Source organism: Mauremys reevesii, linkage group 1 (assembly GCF_016161935.1).
Source record: "Mauremys reevesii isolate NIE-2019 linkage group 1, ASM1616193v1, whole genome shotgun sequence".
Taxonomy (NCBI): Eukaryota; Metazoa; Chordata; order Testudines; family Geoemydidae; genus Mauremys; species Mauremys reevesii.
This window is the reverse complement of record NC_052623.1, coordinates 43926835-43947374: the sequence shown is the minus strand read 5'-3', so window position 1 is coordinate 43947374 and position 20540 is coordinate 43926835. Positions and strand designations below refer to the sequence as shown.

Here is a 20540-nt window from a genome sequence, read left to right as displayed (position 1 = left end):
GTGTGATATGTGATGGCAATAGATTGAGTGGAATGGAGACTAGAAAGTACCTTACTGCTAACCGTAGCTATACACCTTTTTAACAGCTTCCAGCTCTCCCCTGAGGACAGTGAAGATTTTGAGGAAGTCCTAGCAGTGCTTTCCTACAAAGCATGAAACTTATGAAAGATTCCTTTTCCACATAATAAAAAAGGAACACAAAGGAACTGAGGATTACAACACAGACTTGAAGAGTAAAAGCTAGTGCTGCAACTTTAGGCCTCAAGGAGATTCCTTGATTAGACAGGCTGGTGGCAGGTGTTAACAATGCAAAGCTATCGGAGCATCTATTTAGAGACTTAACTTTGGAAAAAGCCACAAACATCTGCAAAGCAGCAGAACACGCGAAACTGCAACTGCAAACATTAATAAAAGCGGATAACAGAGACATTGTGCAGAAGATAACTGCACAGCAGGACAAGAAGGAAACATGCACAAAAAAGCAACACACTGACAACAGTCAATATAAGGAAGGGTGAAAAAATATTCTGTGGAAGGGTTAGACCAAACAAATGTGTGGGAAGTTCATGGAAACACGCATACAGACAATGCTCAGCATTTGGACAAAAGTGCAATGTGTCACAAGTACAACTATTTTGCTAACCAATGCAGACATCAGAAAACTGTGGATGCAGTGCAGGAATATGGTGATAGCTCCACTGAGGAAGCAGTGTATGCTGATGCCATGCAGCAATGGCTGCCAGTACACAATAACTAGTTCATCACTCTTAATACCAATGGTTCACAAATCACATACAGTAGATACAGGTGCCGACACCAATGTAATTGCCACACTAGTGCTGCTAACTTTAAAATATAAGCCCCCCACTAGAGAAACAGTCAAATGTCTGAGAGCTTACAATGCACTCCCCCTATTTCTGTGGTGGGGGCAGATGCCAGCACAATCTTACACACAAGAAAGAAAAGACTAAGAATACCTTTATTATTAATTATTATTATAGGAGATAGAAAACCAATACTGAGCCTGTAATCAAGTCAACAATTGGGACTCGTATGCAAGCTATTTAATATAGAATACAACTTGCTGCAAGGAATCTAAACCTTAGTAGAGAAATATACAGATGTGTTCAAAGGTTTGGGAAAACTGCCAGTCATGCACAAAATAATTTTGAAGAAGGATGCAAACCCTGTTTATATGCATCCAGGAAGGTACCTCTGGCCCTGAGAAGCAGAAAGCAGCAAGAACTGCAATAGAAAGAGTTGAGAAACCTACAGGTTTGGTGCACAGGCGCTGACTCCGTGGGTGCTCCAGGGCTGGAGCACCTGCGGAAAAAAGTTAGTGGGTGCTTAGCACTCACTGGCAGACAGCTCCTCCCGTTCACCGGCGGCTCCACCGATCAAATCCTCCCCCTTCCCCCCCAGCACCTTTGCCCCGCCTGTCAGCTGTTTCGCAGCATACAGCAGGCGCTGGAGGGGGGAAGGGGATGGGGCATGCTATGGGGAGGGGACAGAACTGGGCAGGAATTGGAAGGGCAGGGACTTGGGGAAAGGGATAGGGTGGGGGAAGGGCCTGGGGCAGAGCTGGTGCTTGAGTACCCCCGGGCCAGGAGGACACCAGTGCCTATGGTTGGGTGCACTCACCAGTGATAGTACCAAAGAAATGTGGATAAAAACATAAGAACAGCCATACTGGATCAGACCAAAGGGCTTCTGACAGTGGCCAATGTCAGATACTTCAGAAGGAATGAACAGAACAGGTAATTATCAAGTAATCAATCCCATGACGCTCGTTCCCAGCTTCTGGCAAACAGAGGCTGGAGTCACCATCCCTGACCATCCTGGCTAATAGCCATTGATGGACCTATCCTCCATGAACTTATCTAGTTCTTTTTTGAACCCTGTTGTAGCCCTGGCCTTCACAACATCCTCTGGCACGGAGTTCCACTGGTTGACTGTATGTTGTGTGAAGAAATACTTCCTTTCGTTTGCTTTAAACCTGCTGCCTATTCATTTCATTTGGTGATACCTAATCCTTGGGAATGAGGAGTAAACACCACTTCCTTATTTATTTTCTCCACCTCAGTCATGATTTTATAGACCTCTATCATATGCCCCCTTAGTCATCTCTTTTCCAAGCTGAAAAGTCCCAGTCTTATTCATCTCCCCTCATACAGAAGCCATTCCATACCCTTAATCATTTTTTTTGCCTTTTCTGAACCTTTTCCAATTCAAATACATCTTTTTTTGAGATGAGGTGACCAAATCTGCATGCAGTATTCAAGATGTGGGCATACCATGGATTTATATAGAGGCAATATGATATTTTCTGTTTTATTATCTATCCCTTTCTTAAAGATGCCCAACATTCTGTTCGCTTTTTTGACTGCTGCTGCACGTTGAGTGGATGTTTTCAGAGAACTATCCTTAATTGACTACAAGATCTCTTTCTTGAGTGGTAACAGCTAATTTAGACCCCATTGTTTTATATGTATAGTTGGGATTATGTTTTTCAATGTGCATTACTTTGCATTTATAAACATTGGGCAACAAAATGGCAGATGAAATTCAGTCACCCAGTTTTGTGAGATCCTGCTGTAGCTCTTCACAGTCTGCTTTGGACTTAATTATTTCCAGATCATTTATGAATATGTTGACTAGTACTGACCCCAGTTACTGAACCCTGGAAGACACCACTATTTACCTCTCTCCATTCTGAAAACTTGACCATTTATTCCTACCCTTTGTTTCCTATCTATCTTTTAACCAGTCACTAATCCATGAGAGGACTTTCCCTCATATTCCCATGACAGCTTACTTTGCTAAAGAGCCTTTGGTGAGGGACCCTGTCAAAAGCTTTCTGGAAATCTAAGTATACTATATCCAGTGGATCCCCCTTGTCCACATGCTTGTTGACCCCCCTCAAAGAATTCTAGTAGATTGGTGAGGCATGATTTCCCTTTACAAAAACCCGTTGATTCTTCCAACAAATTATATTCATCTGTATGTCTGACAATTCTGTTCTTTAATATAGTTTCAACCAGTTTACCCGGTACTGAAGTCAGGCTTACTGGCCTGTAATTGCCAGAATCACCTCTGGAGACTACTTTAAAAATTGTCATTACATTAGCTATCCTCCAGTCATTTGGTAAAGAAGCTGATTTAAATGATAGGTTACAAACCACAGTCAGAAGTTCTGCAATTTGAATTTCTTCAGAACTCTTGGGTGAATACCATCTGGTACTGGTGACTTATTGATAAATTTAACAGCAATTTGTTCCAAAACCACCTCTGACCAACACCTCAATCTGGGAGAGTTCCTCAGATTTGTCACCTAAAAAGAATGGCTCAGGTTTAGGAATCTCCCACATATCCTCAGCTGTGAAGACCAATGCAAAGAATTCATTTAGCTTCTCCGCAATAGCCTTATCATCCTTGAGTGCTCCTTTGGCATCTCGATCATCCAGTGGCTCCACTGGTTGTTTAGTAGGCTTCCTGCTTCTGATGTACATAAAAAAAAATTTGCTATTACTTTCTGAGTCTTTGGCTAGCTGTTCTTCAAATTCCTTTTTGGCCTTCCTAATTATAATTTTTACACTTCATTTGCCAGAGTTTATGCTATTTTCTATTTTCCTCAATAGGATTTAACTTCCACTTTTTAAAGGATGCCTTTTTGCCTCTCACTGCTTCTTTTAGTTTGTTGTTTAGCCACTTTTTTGGTTCTCTTACTACGTTTTTAAATTTGGGGTATAGAGTAACTGTTACTTAAAGTCATCCTGGTTAATGTCATTTCATTGCTGATTAGGGAACATGCTCATTTAAAGTTGTGCTATGCTCCCTTATAACGTTGTTTGGCAGCCGCCTGCTTTATCCACTGCTTGGAGGAAGAGCAGCCCATTGCAGCTAGCTGATGGGGGCTTGGAACCAGGGTGGACCAGCAGCCACCACCCCCCCCCATCAGCTCCCCTAAGTTCCCTGTGCAGCAGCCAGCAGGCTACCAATTGCCAGCAGTTCAGCTGTCCCTCCCCCCACTGCCATGTGCTGCTCCTGCCTGCTGCCTTGGAGATTGAAGTTGAAGAAAAAGTGCGTGTTCACAAAGACAGAACTTCTCTATTTGGGGGAAATTCTGTCAGAAAGTGGAGCCAAGCCAGATCCAGCAAACGTACAAGCCATCCTTAGAATGCCAAACCCAAAGCAAAAAAAGATTTACAATGGTGTACAGGTATGGTGACCTGGCTAGGCAAATTCATAACCTGGATGATAAAAAATACGAGAAAACTATTACTTAATGGTATGGAACAAACTGGACTAGATAGCATGAAATTAAGACAAACTGAAAATGTTACTTAAATATTGTAGTACGGGAGCTCATGTGACATGACATATGCCCTACAAAGATACCACAGATGCTGAAAAGGTTTAGTGCAACTCCAAAAGAAAGGCCGTGGCTGGAGTCCAGTAAGCATATGCCTAGAGAGCTTTCGCAAATAGAGTACAAATACACAGACTGAAAAGAAAATCCTGGGAATTGCATTTGGCTGTGTCATAGGTTTGTTCCCCCACTTTGAACTTTAGCGTCCACAAGATGGGGACCTGCATGGACTACTCTAAACTAAAATCCTAGTTTAGATCTGGTACGCTGCCACCAGCCAGTGTCTGGCACACTCCCCAAACTTTCCCTGGGGAACACAGATCCAAACTCCTTGAATCTCAACACAAAGGGAAATTACCTATCTCCCCCACCTCCTTCCCCCCTCCCCTCTCCTAGTCCTTAGGAGAGATACCTTGATCCAAACTCATTGAATCAAACAAAGAGGGATTCACTTTTCCCCCCATCCCCTTCCCCTGAAAATCCAAACAAGGGAAGAAATCAATCAAGCTCTAAAAAGAAAAGGATTTTATTAAAAGAAAGAAAGAAAGAAAGTACACTATCTCTATAACACCAAGATGGAAAATATATAGGGTCTAGCTATAAACCTGGAGAGGCTTGCTTCCCACCCCCCTCCTTTCTCAGAATAATCAAAGTAACAGCAAACAGAAATAAAGATATTTCTTCAGCAAACACACAATTGCAAATGTAGAAATTAATTATAAGACTAAACCGCCTTTCTAATACTCACTATACTGAATAGAAGAAAATACTTCAGGAAAACTTGGAGAGCTTGAAGATATGTCTGGCCTCTCTTAGATCCAAAAAGAGAACAAAGACCCAACAAGGAACACAGAGATTTGAAACTATCTTGTCCCTTGATTGGTCCTCTGGTCAGGTGTTCATCAGGTTACTGAGCTTGTTAACCCTTAACTATCTGTTATGACAGGCTGTGACACTTGTCACAACTACATGTATGGAATATCTTTTGTAATTGAAACTGGTCACAAACCATTGATAGCCATTGCAAAAAAGGACCTGTGGAAGGCACCACCTAGAATTCAGAGACAGAGACAGACAGACCGACCAACACGATAAAATATTCAGGACCCCACTTCACCTCACTCATGGTCAAAGCTAAAAGCGCTATAGTGAAGAATGAGATGCTGCCGCCCATGAGTCATACTCTGACAGAGAAAACAATTCATGCATAAAACAGTATGTTCCCTTCAGCCATGAGCTGTCTATGGTTGAATATGTTCTTCTCATAGGTAAGAGCATTGGGATTCCATCTGAACTCAGAAAAAAACATGGTAAAGGCCATTCATGAAGGTCACTTGGGTATAGAGAAGTGCAAAGAAGGGCATGGGAAGCACTCTATTGGCTAAGCATGAACAATTACATCACTGATTGGTAAATATTTATGCCACATGCCAAACCCATAGGCCAACCATACCCAAAGGACCAGTATTAAATAGGCATGTGTCAGCTGGTGAGTGGGTGTAGAGATCTTTACCCTAGAACAGGGGTGGCCAACCTGAGCCTGAGAAGGAGCCAGAATTTACCAATGAACATTGCCAAAGAGCCACAGTAATGTCAGCAGTCTCCATCCGCTACCTGCTCCAGCCCCCAGCACCTCCCACCCACGGGCAGCCCTGCCAATCAGCGCCAGCCCCGCCAATCAGCGCCTCCCTCTCCCTCCGCATGCCTCCCGCCCGCCGCAATCAGCTGTTTTACAGTGCGCTCTGGCGGAGAGGCGGGAGGAGCAAGGGCATGGCAGGCTCGGGGGAAGGAGCGGAGTGGTGGCAGGACCAGGGGCAGAGCAGGGGGCTGAGCAGTGAGCACCCCACAGCACATTGGAAAGTTAGCATCTGTAGCTCCAGCCTTAGCGTGAGCACATACGCAAGGAGCTGCATATTAACCTCTGAAGAGCTGCATGCGGCTCCGAAGCCACAGGCTGGCAACCCTTGCCCTAGAAGATAGACTATTTGGTTATATTTGATGCATACTTAAACTACCCAGAGGTAGAAATATTGACCGAGGTCACATCCAACCAGGTCATGTAAAAACTCAATGCTATTTCTGCTAGGTTTGGGATTCCACAAGTAGTTAAGACTGACAATGGCTCTCAGTGTTCAAGAACAGACTTCAAGACTTCTGCAGAGAAGTAAGGGTTTTAACGTATTACTTCTAGTCCTAGGTATCCAAAGGGAAATGGATTTGCAGAATATGGTGTAAAAATAGTTGAGACTATTTAAAAAAGCAATACATGCAATGGAAGATCCTCTTGTTGCACTGCTAAATTACAGAGCAGCACCATTAAATCATAGTAAGTTACCTGCAGAGCTTCTGGTGAGATGTCAGATACAAACTATACGTCCTCAGCTGAAGATTAAATGGAGTGCAGCTCAGGAACAAATGCACGAACAGAAGCAGACAGGAAAGTAGTAAAGGCATAAAAAGTCCCACTATAACAAAATCACAGTGCACTTGAGGGAACTATGCCCTGGAGAATCTGCTGAAATTTGAAATAATGGTTTTTGGGGAGATAAAGATAAGATGATTCATCTGGTTCCTCCAAGAGCATGTGAGACCAAAACAAAGCAAGAATATTTATAGAGACAGAACTGTAAGCATCTTTTACCACAACGTCCCCTATGAGCTATCAACACATGTAATTCAGGATTTACCAGTAAAACCACGTAGTGTAAGGATCTGCCGGACTAGAATTCAGGTCTGCAGAGTCTGGGGCAGCTGATGTTACCATGTCACCACTAGGAGGCCACCAAAAGTGTCTAGAGCGACAGCACCCTGTGGCCTTTGGATTGACCCATGGCTCACTATTTAGCCAGGAGTGTGTCCCAGGAAGTTGCCTGGGCAACCACAGACTTCTGCCTTGTGACTCCACACCTCAATTTGCATGCTGATCTCCAGTCTCCAATGCCAGACTGACTCTGAACCTGACTCTTAGCTACCAGCCTGGAATCAAAAGGCAACTCTGATCTCTGACCCTGTCTCTTGCCCACTGATCACGGCTCTAGTGATTACTCAGATCCCTGTGCTCTGACTACCACCTCGTGAACATCCTTGACTTGGTGACACCAGCCCAGACTACCAATACTCTGGTCCCTTACACCTACATCAAACTAGACACATCCTGGTAGTAACACTGACACACACAAAAGTGATATAGCCTACTGAGGTCCCCTTCCCTTGTAGTCTAACAGACAAGACCATCAGATACCCAGGTTAATTATCTGGGAAACACACTGCCATGACCACAGGAACCTGATGCTGCTCCAGTACTCCAAGGGAGGAGACTGTCTCAATGGAGATGAGAACATGTTGAGGCAGAATGGTAAAAAAACCCAAAGACTAATTGAAAACTACTAAGCAGCAGGGGAATCACATCTCACCACTATATGAACCACTATGTTATTGTTTCACTTGGTTGGTTGTGTTTTAAAAAAAAGAAGGATGTGTTGAATATTCTAACGGACTAATTCATATGCATGGAAAGATTGGGTCACTAACCCAGGAACTAATAGTCAGACATCCTGCAGAAACTCAGAGCAAAGCAGAGCCAGGACACAGCACAGTGATCAGCAACACAGCCGCTACTAACATGTTATATTTCAAAAGTTAACTAATAAGTCTTTGTATAAAACAGTATACGCTTCATAAAGTAGCATAACACCACATTCACCCCGCAGCAGCAGCTCCTGTCTGGGCCCAGCTCCCCACTCTGGGCATTGCAACCTGGAGGACAGGCTTGCAGCCTTGCCCAGGTTTGGCCCAGCTGCCCATGACAGAGGGGCAGCCAGGTCAAACATGACCGACACTGTGACCCCAGGCACCAGGTTGCAACGCCCAGTGTGGGGCCCAGCTTACTGGGACAGGAACGGTTGCTGCAGGGTGAGTGAAGGCCGGGCTCACTCTCCAACATTCCCCCCCACCAACTCCCCTGGCGACTCGCCTCTGCACCAGGCCTGCAGTCCATCTAGAACCTTACCGTGACCAGCAGTGTTCACTGCAGCCATGCACATGCCCTCTAACACATGTGGAGACCTAGAAGGTATTAAATGGGATGCGATCCCTAAGAAACTTCAACTCTTTTTTTTTTTTAATTAGTAATACAGATTTAAGATTCTAAAGAAATAAGGAAAGCAAGACTACATTTTCCCCTTTGTAGCAATGAGCTCAAATTGTTTATATTTATCTTAAATTAAAAAGATACAAAAGCATTGTCTTAGACATAATTTTAAAAGATACAGCCTAAGTAAAATCTGAGTCTCCTTTCCCCTTTGCAGAAGAGGAACCAATTTATATCCTGGTAGCTGAAGTCACTTGTTATTCTTTTATTAGGGCTTGTCTACACTTGAAATTCTACAGCAGTGCAGCTGCAATGCTGCAGCTATGCTGCTGTAGCGCTTCAGTGTAGGCACCACCTATACCAACAGGAAGAAATCTCCTGTCAGCACAGGTAATCCACCTCCCCAAGAAGGCTGACAGAAAAATTATTACGCTGGCCTAGCACTGTTGCTCGGGGATGTAGATTTTTCCATACCCTGGAGCAACACCACTGGATTGATTTAATTTTCTAGCATAGACCAGTTCTTATACTTAGTAGCCTCATACCTTTCCCTCAAAACCCTGCATTCAACATCCTTCCTAATCAGGAGGCCAGCACTCTGACTGTATTTGTGTGTTTCCAAGAAAAAGAGTGCTTGAAACCTGATCTCTTACTTGTGTTGGCAATTATGCCAATGTTCACAGATCCAGTAACCTGGAGAACAAAACACCCCAACAAAGCGGAGGGAGGGGGTCAAATGAGATAGCCCCTGTATGACTCCTATAATTGCTCCCAAAATAAAACCACCATCACCCACCTACATGTAAACTGTAAGATCTCAGCCCATGGCACAAAATAGGGTGAACACAGCCTCACCAGACAAGAAGTGGGATGCGCATGGATATTGCCCAAATAAGAGGATAAATGCACTAGATATAGCTAGTGACTTCAGTTCCGCTTTGTCATATTTTAAAATTGTTCAAAAACACAGTACATTTAGTGTGGACTGCATACACCCAATGCAGAGGATCAGGTGAGAAAAGTTAACAGCATTTTTAAGAAGACACACACCACGCAACCACTTTGCTTAGCTCAACAGCCTGAAAATATACAAGATAAGCACTTCTAGCCATGACAAAACTACACTATTTGTAAAGGTGCTGCTGTATGTGGTGATCGTTTTTTTTTTTTTAAATCTTTTCCATTTGTTTACTCAGAAAAAACAGTTACCTACCTTTCGTAACTGTTGTTTTTCGAGCTGTGTTGCTCATGTCCATTCCATTCTAGGCGTGTGCATGCCCACGTGTGCGGTCAGATTTTTACATTAGCAGTATCTGTAGGGTTGGCCATGGCACCTTCAAGTGCCGCGCTCATGCGTCGGTATATCAGGCACCACCAGCCCTACGCACTCTCAGTTCCTTCTTGCTAGCAACTCTGACAGAGGGACAGGAGGGCGGATAATGGAATACACATGAGCAACATATTTTGAAGAACAACAGTTACAAAAGGTAGGTAACCGGTTTTTCTTCGAGTGCTTGCTCATGTCAATACCATTCTAGGTGACTCACATGCAGTATCCATGGAGGTGGGCTCGGAGTTAACGGTTTTGCAGTTTGCAGCATTGCTCTGCTAAACTCAGCGTTGTCTCAAGCTCGCTGGGTAAGCGCATAATGAGATGCGAACATGTGGCTGGACAATCAGGTAGCGGCCCTAATGATCTCTTTCATTGGTACTTGTGCCAGGAAGGCCACTGACAATGCTTGCGCCCTATTTGAGTGTGCCGTCACAACTGCCGGCAGAGGCACCTTCACCAGCTCATAGCAGTAGCGGATGCAGGCTGTGATCCAGGACGAAATCCTCTGAGCAGACACTGGAAGACCTTTCATTCTGTCTGCCACCACAACGAACAACTGCGTTGATTTACGGAATGGCTTTCTTCTATCTATGTAGAAGGCCAGCACCTTCCTGACATCCAAGATATGTAGCCTGCGCTCATGTGATGTATGAGCCTTTGGAAAGAAGATGGGTAAGTATATGTCCTGACCAGTATGAAACCGGGAAATGACTGGGGGCAGAAATGCTAGGTGCAGTCACAGCTGGACTATATCCTTGTAGGAAACCATATATATATTATATCCTTGAACGAAACCTTCCAGGAGAGAAGCAGGAAGCTAGAGGCTCAAAAGGAGGTCCCATGAGCCTCAACAGCATGAGATTCAGGTCCCATGGAGGAACGGGATCCCAGACGTGTAGGTAAAGATGCTCAAGGCCTTTCAAAAAACAGGCTGTCATGTCGTGAGAAGATCAAACTGCCTTGGAATAGAGGGTGGAAAGTCAGATAGCGGCCAGGTGAACCTTAATTGATGACATGGACAAACCTTGGAGTTTGAGGTGCAGCAGGTAATTCAGGATCTCCTGCAGCGAGACCCAGATATGCTGTTCTGAGGCCCAGCATGTGAAGCTTTTTCATTTGGCCAGATAAGTCGCTCTGGTGGAGGGCTTCTTGCTACCAAGAAAGACCTGCTGAACACTGGCTAAGCATTCCCATTTGTCCATGTTTAGCCATGCAGCAGCCATACTGTCAAGTGCAGCGCCTCCAGGTTTGGATGCAAAAGGCTGCCGTGTTCTGGGACAACAGGTCCAGCCAGAGGGGTAGCTGTAGCGGGGCGGTTACTGAAAGGTTCAGCAATGTGCCGAACCAGCGCTGGCAAGGCCATGCTGAGGCTATTAGGATAATTCTCGCACTGTCTTGCTTGATCTTCACAAGGATCCTGTGAATCAACAGCACTGGCGGGAAGGCATACATCATAGCCCCTGACCACGGGATGAGAAACGCATCTGATAAGGAGCCCCTGTCCATCTCCCAGGAACAAACAAAAACACATGGCATTTCTTGTTCTGCCTGGATGTGAACAGGTCCACCTGTGGAGTCCCCAACCTCTGAAAGATTATGCCGACCACCTCCGGATGGAGCGACCACTCATGGTGAAAAGTGAAGGTCCTGCTGAGGTGATCTGCTAAGACATTCTTGGTTCCAGGCAGGTACGTGGCTACCAAATGAATGGCATGCCACACACAAAAATCCCAAAGGCTGAGAGCTTCTTGGCAAAGGGCCAACAACGTGGCTCCGCCCTGCCTGTTGACGTAATACATTGCAGCAGTATTGTTCATCAAGATCTGCAGCACCTTGCCCTTCAGGCGGGGCAAGAAAGCTTTGCAGGCCAGGTGAACTTTTCTGAGCTCCCTAACACTGATATGGAGGGCCAGACTGTCCCACAACCAGCAGCCCTGGGTGCTTAGCTCACCCAGATGGGCTCCCCAGCCCAGGTCTGAAGCATTGGAGATCAGGGTCCGTGACATGGATGGGGCCACGAAGGGAACTCCCTCCAACACCAACCCAGCATCCAATCACCAATCCAGGGACGACTGGATGTGATCTGGCACCCTGACTACCTGGGTGCCTGTTGGGAATGTAGACCGACACCAGACACGCTTGCAGAGGCTGAAGATGGAGCCGGGCATGACTGACCATGTATGTGCATGTGGCCATGTGTCCTAACCACCACAGGCAGGTGCGGGCCACGGTGAGTAGGTGCTTCTTCACATGGGAGATCCGTTCTGACATGGCCTGAAATCACGCTTCTGGAAGAAAGGCTCTGGCTTGCATGGAGTCAAGAACTGCCCCAATGAACTCTATTTGTTGGACCAGCATTAAGGTGGAGTTTTGCTTGTTTATTAACAGGCTCAGATCACAGCAGATGGAACCACTAGATCAAGGCTCCTCTGCATTTGTTCCTGAGACCTGCCTTTGATGAGCCAGTCATCAAAATATGGGAAGACCTGGACCCCTCAATGTTTCAGGTAAGCAGCCATTGGTGCGATTTCGTTAACACTCTCGGGGTCGATAAGAGGCCAAAGGGCAGTGCCGTAAATTGAGTTTTCTTTCTGGTCACCGGTGACAGGGAGCGGTGCTGGGCAGAGCCCAGTGTGCACTGCACACCGAAGCCGAGGTAGTAGGAATTGAGTCTTGGCAGGATGGCTCGGAAGCCAGACAGAGGGCAGCCTCCATGAGGAAAGCCCTCAATGAATATCCCGCTCTTTCTGAGTCCTGGGTCAACATTTTTTACAGATACGATACTTGTCCTTCACATATGATTCCCCCAAGTACTTGAGGCAGCTGCTGTGGGGGTCACTTACAGACATAGGCCTGTTACAATCCGTGCAAGGCTTAAACCCCAGAGACCAGGGCATGCGCTGCCTGGGGTGAAGTCCCAGCTGGGACTCTAACTACACTTAACTACTTAACACTAACTACTATAAACAACTATTTACAAGGCCCTAAGGCTCAAAGTAAGAAGAGACAAAACTGCTAGCCCTTGCTATGCAAGGCAAAGCACTCCAACTAACCACCACAAGCGGTAAGAAGGAACTGAGAGGGTGTAGGGCCGGCAACGCCTGATATACTGACACATGAGCGTGGCACTCAAGGGGGCGCCACAGCCAACCCTATGGATACTGCTAAGGCAAAAATCTCCGACAACTGTGCACGTGGGCATATGCACATCTAGAATAGAATCTAGATGAGCAAGTACTCGAGGAACAACAATCACTTTAGAGGTCTGGAAGACTCAGGTGGTTCTAAAAGCTAAGAACAGAACTCTAAAAGGTACAGCTGGTCAGTCAGATGAGCACGGAATCCTGGTCTGTATCACATTCTTGTCAAATACTTCATTATTTGTAGTACAGTGACATGTAAATTCAAACAAAGATGCCTGACTTGTAAGATTACAGCCTTTTGGCCTGCACGCTGTAAGAAGTGAAGCACTTGATATGAAAGTAGTATAAAAATGATTATAAGAAACAACATTTACATACCATGTCTTCTGCTGATGTAATCCAAACTGGTTTGAGATTCAGATGGTAGTCTGAATAAGCAGACTGAACATTTTTCTCTTTGACATCTGGGATGTAGCTCCTAATTTTACCAAAAAAAGATATTTAACAAGTCATGCAGAAGAAATTGCATTTCTTAAAAATTAGTGTTTTGAAAGATGCATTAAAGACCATTCTGATTCTCATTTTGCACATTTTTCTCCCTCCTCCCCACATCCTTTATAGATTCCAAGGCCAGAAGGGAGCATTGTGATAATCTAGTCTGACCTCTTGCATAACACAGGCCACAGAACTTGACCAAAATAATTCCTGGAGCAGATCTTTTTAGAAAAACACCCAGTTGTGATTTTAAAAAATTGTAATGGAGACTCTACCATAATCCGGGATAAATCGTTCCGATGGTTAATTACTCTCATTGTTAAAAATTTATGCTTCATTTCCAGTCTGAATTTGTCTTGCTTCAATTTCCAGCCACTAGATCATGTTATACCTTTCTCTGACAGACTGAAGAGCCCATTATTAAATATTAGTTCCCCACATAGGTATAGACTAATCAAGTCACCAGTTAACCACCCCTTTGTTAGATAAATAGATAGACTCAAGGAGTTCTATCACTGTAAGACATGTTTTCTAATCCTTTAGTCATTCTCATAGCTCTTCGCTGAACCCTCTTACATTTATCAACATCCTTCTTGAAACGTGGATACCAGAACTGGACACAGTATTCCAGTAGCCACCACACTAATGCCAAATACAAAAAAGTTAAAATAACCTCTCCACTCCTATTCCTACTAGAGTGGGAGATGTTATAGAGGGGACAAGTTCTTAGATTTCTTTCCTTCCAGCATCATCTCAATCTTACTTGGATTCAGCTTTAGTTAGGTGCTCTTCAGTGGATTTCAGAAAAGCACTGAAAAACCTAGGAAATGCTGATTTTTGCATTTGATGTGAATGAGCTATAAGCTTGGTGTCACGTAGATACTGCTAGCATGCCAACCTGCATTGTCTAGTCTGTTCAACTGATTACTTACACATACAGATAACATGAGACGGAGGATTGAGACTTCTGGCATTCTGCAAATGAAAGCACCGGAGGTGAAGGGACAGTTGCTTATAAAGGAACCTCGAGGATTAGTCCAAGGAACAGGATCTGAACCATTTCACAGCAGTTCTGTTTTTCCCATCTTGAAATAGTAGCACTTGTACTTGGTGTTCAATGATATCAAATGCCACAGACATGCCCAGTGGGATGATTGATCATTAAAGACATACTTCCCTTATCATTGGACAGGAGGAAGTAATTCAACAAGTACTGTCTCTGTACCATGCCCTGACCTATAGCCTTAATGAGAAGGATACCAGATATCAGGAGATGACAGATAATGTTTGAGAGTCTTTTTTGATTCCTGAACAAACTAATTGAGAAGGTAACAGATTAGACGATGATGGTTTGCAAATTCTCTAGAATCAAGTGAAAGATTTAGTACTGTTTAGACTATTAAAATGAAATGCAGGTGGTAGATTCTTCCCTACAATCTGCCAGCAAGGATATCAGGTTCTCTACTCTCTTGTACCAGGCAAGAGCAGCAATAAGCAGATATGCATTTGGTGGTCTTGACTGCTGTCAAAATTTCCATGGCTCCTGTTTGTATGAATGGTGCATATTTCATAGATTCCAAGGAGAGAAGGAACATTATGGTCATCTAATCTGACCTCCTACTAACAGCCCATAGAACCTCCCCAAAAGAATGCTCGGAAGGAATGTGTTGAGTTCCTGGCCCTGCACTCAGTTTGTTATTTTTGGTGGACTTGAGACCACACCAGATGAGCATGACTACCTCTGAAAACAGTCTCACATCAAAAGTCTTGTGTTCTCAATTCATTGGAGGAAATTTGGGTCTATGAAGTGATTTACAGTCTGAACAAGTTCAGTAATACATGCCTTTACTGAATCTATGTCAGAAGAAAGGGATCCTCTGATTCCTTTAGAGGGGTGCCATAGTTTGCAGAAGTTCTTTGGGCCTAATTCTCATTTATACTAAAAAGACCACCTTTCTTCCACACTGGCAGCATAAAGGGCCTTAAAATGGGCATAAGTATAATTTACACTAAGTTCACTTTGGTGGTTAGGAATAAATAAGAAATAGGTCTCCAGTAGCTTAAGTATATTTGAATCAGAGCAGCCACCAACACTCACATTTTTCTTTCTTCCCTATTTTTCTGTAACAGGTGGAATTCGAAAGAGTGCTTTGGTGCTAGAATATCTATTAGCCCTATTCAGTGTTTCAATAACTTTTATGCAGCCTTTGGCCAGGCAGGCTGCCAACAAATAAAGTTTGGAACTTGAAGAGTCTAAGAGTTTAAAGGCAAACAATAGTAATTTTTTTCTGCCAAGCAATGAGGCAATGTTTTAGTTCTGTTCAAAGGAGGAAGTGATAGGACCACGACAGTGGGAATTTCTCAAGCCCACATCCAGTCCACAGTACAGCGGCTGTGTGAGTGAGTCTAAGGATTACCTGTAGAAACCTTAAGGTGTAGAGTTAAAATTTGATATTTTGGGCGATGGTCACAGAGGTGTTGTCAGTGTGATGCTGAAGTATCCCAAGACTTGAGTCTTGTGAACTTCATCACAATACCAGATGGCAATTCTGTCACATTTGGATTCCTAGAATTCTCAGATAAGTCTTTTTGCTGGACCCACAGATGAAGTGGACCCACTCACAGAAGTTTGATTTGAGTGAGCCTTCTCTACAACTGAACTTGAAAGAGAATGGAATAGCTATTCAGCCTCCATATGTCCTCTTTCAGTCTGGTTACATGATGAACCATAGCTGCAGAGAGCTGGAAGGGACCTTGAGAGATCATGAAGTCCAGCCCACCATGCAGAGGCAGGACTAAGCAGACCAAAACCATACCTAGCAATTGTTTGTCTAACCTGTTCTGAAAAATCTCCAATGATGGGGATTCTCCTGAAAGCTTCTTCCAGAGCTTAACTTCCCTTACAGTTAGAAAGGTTTTCCTAATACCTAACCTACATCTCCCTTCTTGGGATTAAGCCCATTATTACTACTTCTACCTTCATTGGACATGGAAAACTACTGATCATCCTCCTCTTTATAACAGCCCTTAACATATTTGAAGGGTTTCCTCTCCATCTTCTTTTCTCAAGACTAAACAAGGCGGCTTTTTGGGGGGGGGGGGGTAGGTAAAGTTTTCTAAACCTCCATTTTGGTTGCTTTCCTCTGGACTCTCTCCAGTTTGTCCACATCTTTTTTTAAAAGTGCTGTGTCCAATTCTGGGCACCATACTCCAGCTGAGGTCTCACCAGTGCCAAGAGTGAGACAATTACCTCCCAGGTCTTACATACGTCACTCCTATTAATAAACTCCAGAATTATATTAGCCTTTTTTACATATTGTTCACTCACTCCATTTTTTGATCCACTATAACCCCCCAAAATTCCTTTCAGCACTAGTTCCCCTAGCCTGTTACACAACTACAAAATGTGGAATACTTGATTTTTCTTTCCTAAGTGAAGAACTTTGCACTTGTTTTTAATTGAATTTTATCTTGTTAATTTCAGACTAATTCTCCAATTTATCAAGACAGGCAATTAGACTCTTGGGTCTTTTTGTTTGGACTTTGTTACTCAGAACAGGGACCAATCCTAAAGTGTGGCCAGAGGTCTGGGCCACCAAAGACAGACCACTGGAGAACCAGAACAACAGACAACAGGGAGCACTATAGTGGAAGACCCCTGCAATAAGCAATGCTGTGTCCCAACTCAAGGGAGTGCTCCTATAGTAACCTGACCCGTACCCTGATGCAGCAGCACAGAATGCTGTTCTGGGGAGAGAGACAACTAATGAGAGGGCAGCTCAAGCTTGGGAGGGTGCCTGGAATCCAACCAAAGAGGGGAGTTGGAAAAAGCTGTTAGACAAGAAGGAGCCAAGGAGAAGAATCTAGATGCTGAGCTAGTGGATGAATAGGAGCTGGAGGAGAAGGTGAGGTGATAAAATAAGAAGTATAGGAGAATAAAAGTAGGGGACTCGGAAGTGAGAAGGAGGAAAGACGGGAATCCTCCAAGTCGGGAGAAGCAAAAAAAAAATATAGACCCGGGTATATGAGCAGACACTATTAGAAAAGTAAAGTAGAGGAAAATAAAATGGACAGACATATCAGAGAGAGAGCATCAATGTAAAAAACTGAAAGGTAATATAATTGGTGAAAAGGGGAATTGATCAAAAAGCTGTTTTAGATTAAAATAGATCCTGAAAACAGTAAATGAAAAGCCCACCCACAAAGGATCAAGAGTATAGGAACAGAGAGAATGACTGAACATTTATTGAAGGAATACAGTTCAAAAGGTGCCTAATGGACAAATGAGGGCCCATCAAGTGAAGATAAACTTGGTCAAAAGAGGTACAACTACAGGACCACTGAATCTAAAGAGCACTTCAAGCTGAAGAGATGTAAAGAACAGGGCAGCAAGAATGGAGTTGTACTTACAGCCAAAGAAAGAAAAGGTTGTTGAGTAATCTCTTGTTCTTGTTGATAACAATGCCTTTGGTATTAACTCCGTAGAGTAAGGAAGAGTACAGGTACAAGCTTGCAAAGGTTAACATGTTGGTAACCTAGAGTTTGTTATAAACAGTAATACTTTGTAATGTTCTTTATGCTCCTGGTACAATTTCTGGGTTTTCCCTTATAAAGTTCTACAAATTATAAGTTATCCCTTTTGTCTTGGTTAGCCTCTGCTTTCCTCACAGTTAGCATAGCCTGGACAGGTCACTGCACTCCACAGTGAGTTCTCCTTTTACAACTTTGTATTTGTTAATAAGCAAGAAGCTGAAGACCTACTGTCTTCTGTTTTGGATCAAGCAAGGTAGCTGAGTGCTGATTGCACTGGACTGTATGTAGCTATCTAGTTACACAAAAATCCTGAATGTATTTGTGCATTAAGAAACCAAATTCGATTAAGCACTTTGCGAATAATTACCATAAGAGATAAATAGGATGGACAGACTTGTTTTTTTTTAAAAAAACATGTCCCCCCCCACTGGCTCAAAACTGTATGAAAAATAAAGCAGGTGTTAAGAATGCATGTTTACCTTTTTAGTGCTTGCGAATTTCTAATGCAAATTCCTTGTTCAACATCAACCTCCATCTAAATTAAAAAGGAGAAAGGTTATAGTAAAGTATTTCCCATCAGAGGGCGAAATCCTGGTCCCTCTGAAGGGAAGTCTTTCCACTGATTTTAATGGAATCAGGATTTCACCTAGAGTAAACATTTGTCCTTTTCTCTGACCAGGGTCATGTTTTAAAGAGATTACTATTTACATTAGTAACTAGACATTTAACAGCATAGTTTCCAGACAGTGACCTTAAAACTCTATCACAGCTGAAAAATTACTACTCATGAAAGAGGTTTTTTCCATTGTTTGTTCACTCTTTATTGGGCTTTCATAGCAATACGCCTTCCAACATATTGTGTTAGAGGAATTGATTATGGTTGGGATTTTCAATGGAGTATACGGGTGTCAGGCATCCAAATTCCACTGAAAGTATGAGTTCAGTGCCCAATTCCCTTGAAACCCCAGCCTATTTATTTGTATATATAGTTACATATAAGTAGCATTCAGTTATTGCCATTTTCTAAGAGAGAGTAAGCAATTTTTCAACAATAATGTGCTGTAACACTTATGTATTTTTATTTCTGATTTTGTAAGCAAGCAGTTTTTAAGTGGAGGTGAAACTTGGAGTACACAGGACAAATCAGACTCCTGAAAGGGGTACAGTAGTCTGGAAAGGTTGAGAACCACTGGATTACCACATAGAACTAAGAGTCCTACAAGTCAAGAGTTGAAAGCCAGTTCATGGACATTAGAAAAGGAATTCCTGACAAAAGCGTTACCATCTGAAATTAGAAACAACAGATGAATTTGTTGTGAGATCTTTGAGAGGGGCAGGAAAAGGGGATGCAGAGTTGGTACAGGCTGGAATTGAATTGAATATCCTTGCCAGATAACTTCTAAGACTTGGTAGTAACTGCAGCTCATGCATTCACAAAAAATATTAAAAGAAACGCAATTGCCAAAAGGGAGAAAAAAGGGTCAATGACTCCACAAACTGGTCCATGATTCTTGATCACTGCATCAAATCTGCAACCTCTGACCCCAAGAAGAGTGTGCAGTGCCAGTAGATGAAGGTCTCTTTTTGTAAAAAATCACAAGTCCTTTGATAGTATGTCTATACAGCTGCAGGGAGGTCTGTGTCTCAGGAAGGATGGAGGTTTAGACTGCTTTCTCCTCTGCAGAAAGTACAGCAGCCAAGAGACCAAAGGGTTACTTGAGTCCTTTGAAGAATGAAGCACCTAGTTGGTCTTTGAGTTGAAAGGTTCACGACACTCAAAAGGACAGTTTCTGACTGTGGTCTTTCAGCCATGATGATCTGTGCATAGTTATTGTGGTAGCCACTGACCTAGCTGCAATGTCAGAAGCATCCAAAAAAGCCTCCTATGCAGTCCTTGCCACCAACTGGCCTTTCATGGCTACCGCTTTGAACTTATCCCTGATGTCCTGAGGAAGCTTTATACCCAGCTAGGAGGTTCTTGTCCCGACAAAGAATGTCATACTTAGCCAGAAGAGCCCAATAACTGGCCTTCTGAATCCAAAGAATACACCTTCTCCCTAGAAGGTCCATCTTTTTCAGTCTATATCCCTAAGTTTTGACATACAGACTGCTTGGATTTTCATGAGCAATGTCTACAACTAAAGACCCAGGGACAAGGTATATATAAAAGAATAGTCAAACCCATTTCAGGGAACCTGAAATTTGCAATCTTCTCTTTTAGATATGGCTGAAATATATGCATGGGTCTGCCACAAATCTGTAGCAAGATGAAAGATATATTCGTTTGGCAAAGCCAAGCAGTCTTGGGAGCATGGATGTTGAACATACATAAATTGAGACTTTCCCTGAATTACTTCAAGGGATATGTCTAAGGCCTTAAAGGAATGTCAATGCAAGTTCTGAAAGGCCTTCAGATAGACTATGGGAGGAGCAGATGTCATCTACATATGAATATGAACCAGCCAGACAAATGGGCTGGTCTTCATATTCCCCCACAGGATCTTCCTCATTATGAGCCTCTTATATGAATTCTTGGAGAAGCTCCTGGTTAGATGGTTGTGTTATCTTAAATCATTC

At 43.4% G+C, this 20540-nt stretch overlaps 1 protein-coding gene across 9 annotated transcripts in view; it reads right to left on the bottom strand.

Annotated features, from left to right (window-relative positions):
• RNF17 (ring finger protein 17) overlaps positions 1 to 20540 on the bottom strand; it is a 227700-nt gene that overhangs the window by 188942 nt on the left and 18218 nt on the right. For 8 of the 9 annotated variants that reach the window (XM_039498951.1, XM_039498917.1, XM_039498969.1 and 5 more), the window contains 2 exons: positions 18443 to 18498; positions 13314 to 13413 (listed from right to left, as the gene is read on the bottom strand). In XM_039498951.1, coding sequence (XP_039354885.1) covers positions 13314 to 13413; positions 18443 to 18498 — 156 coding nt within the window. Of the gene's footprint in view, positions 1 to 7056; positions 7193 to 13313; positions 13414 to 18442; positions 18499 to 20540 lie in introns of those variants that run through there. The other variant, XM_039498962.1, reaches the window with a different exon arrangement.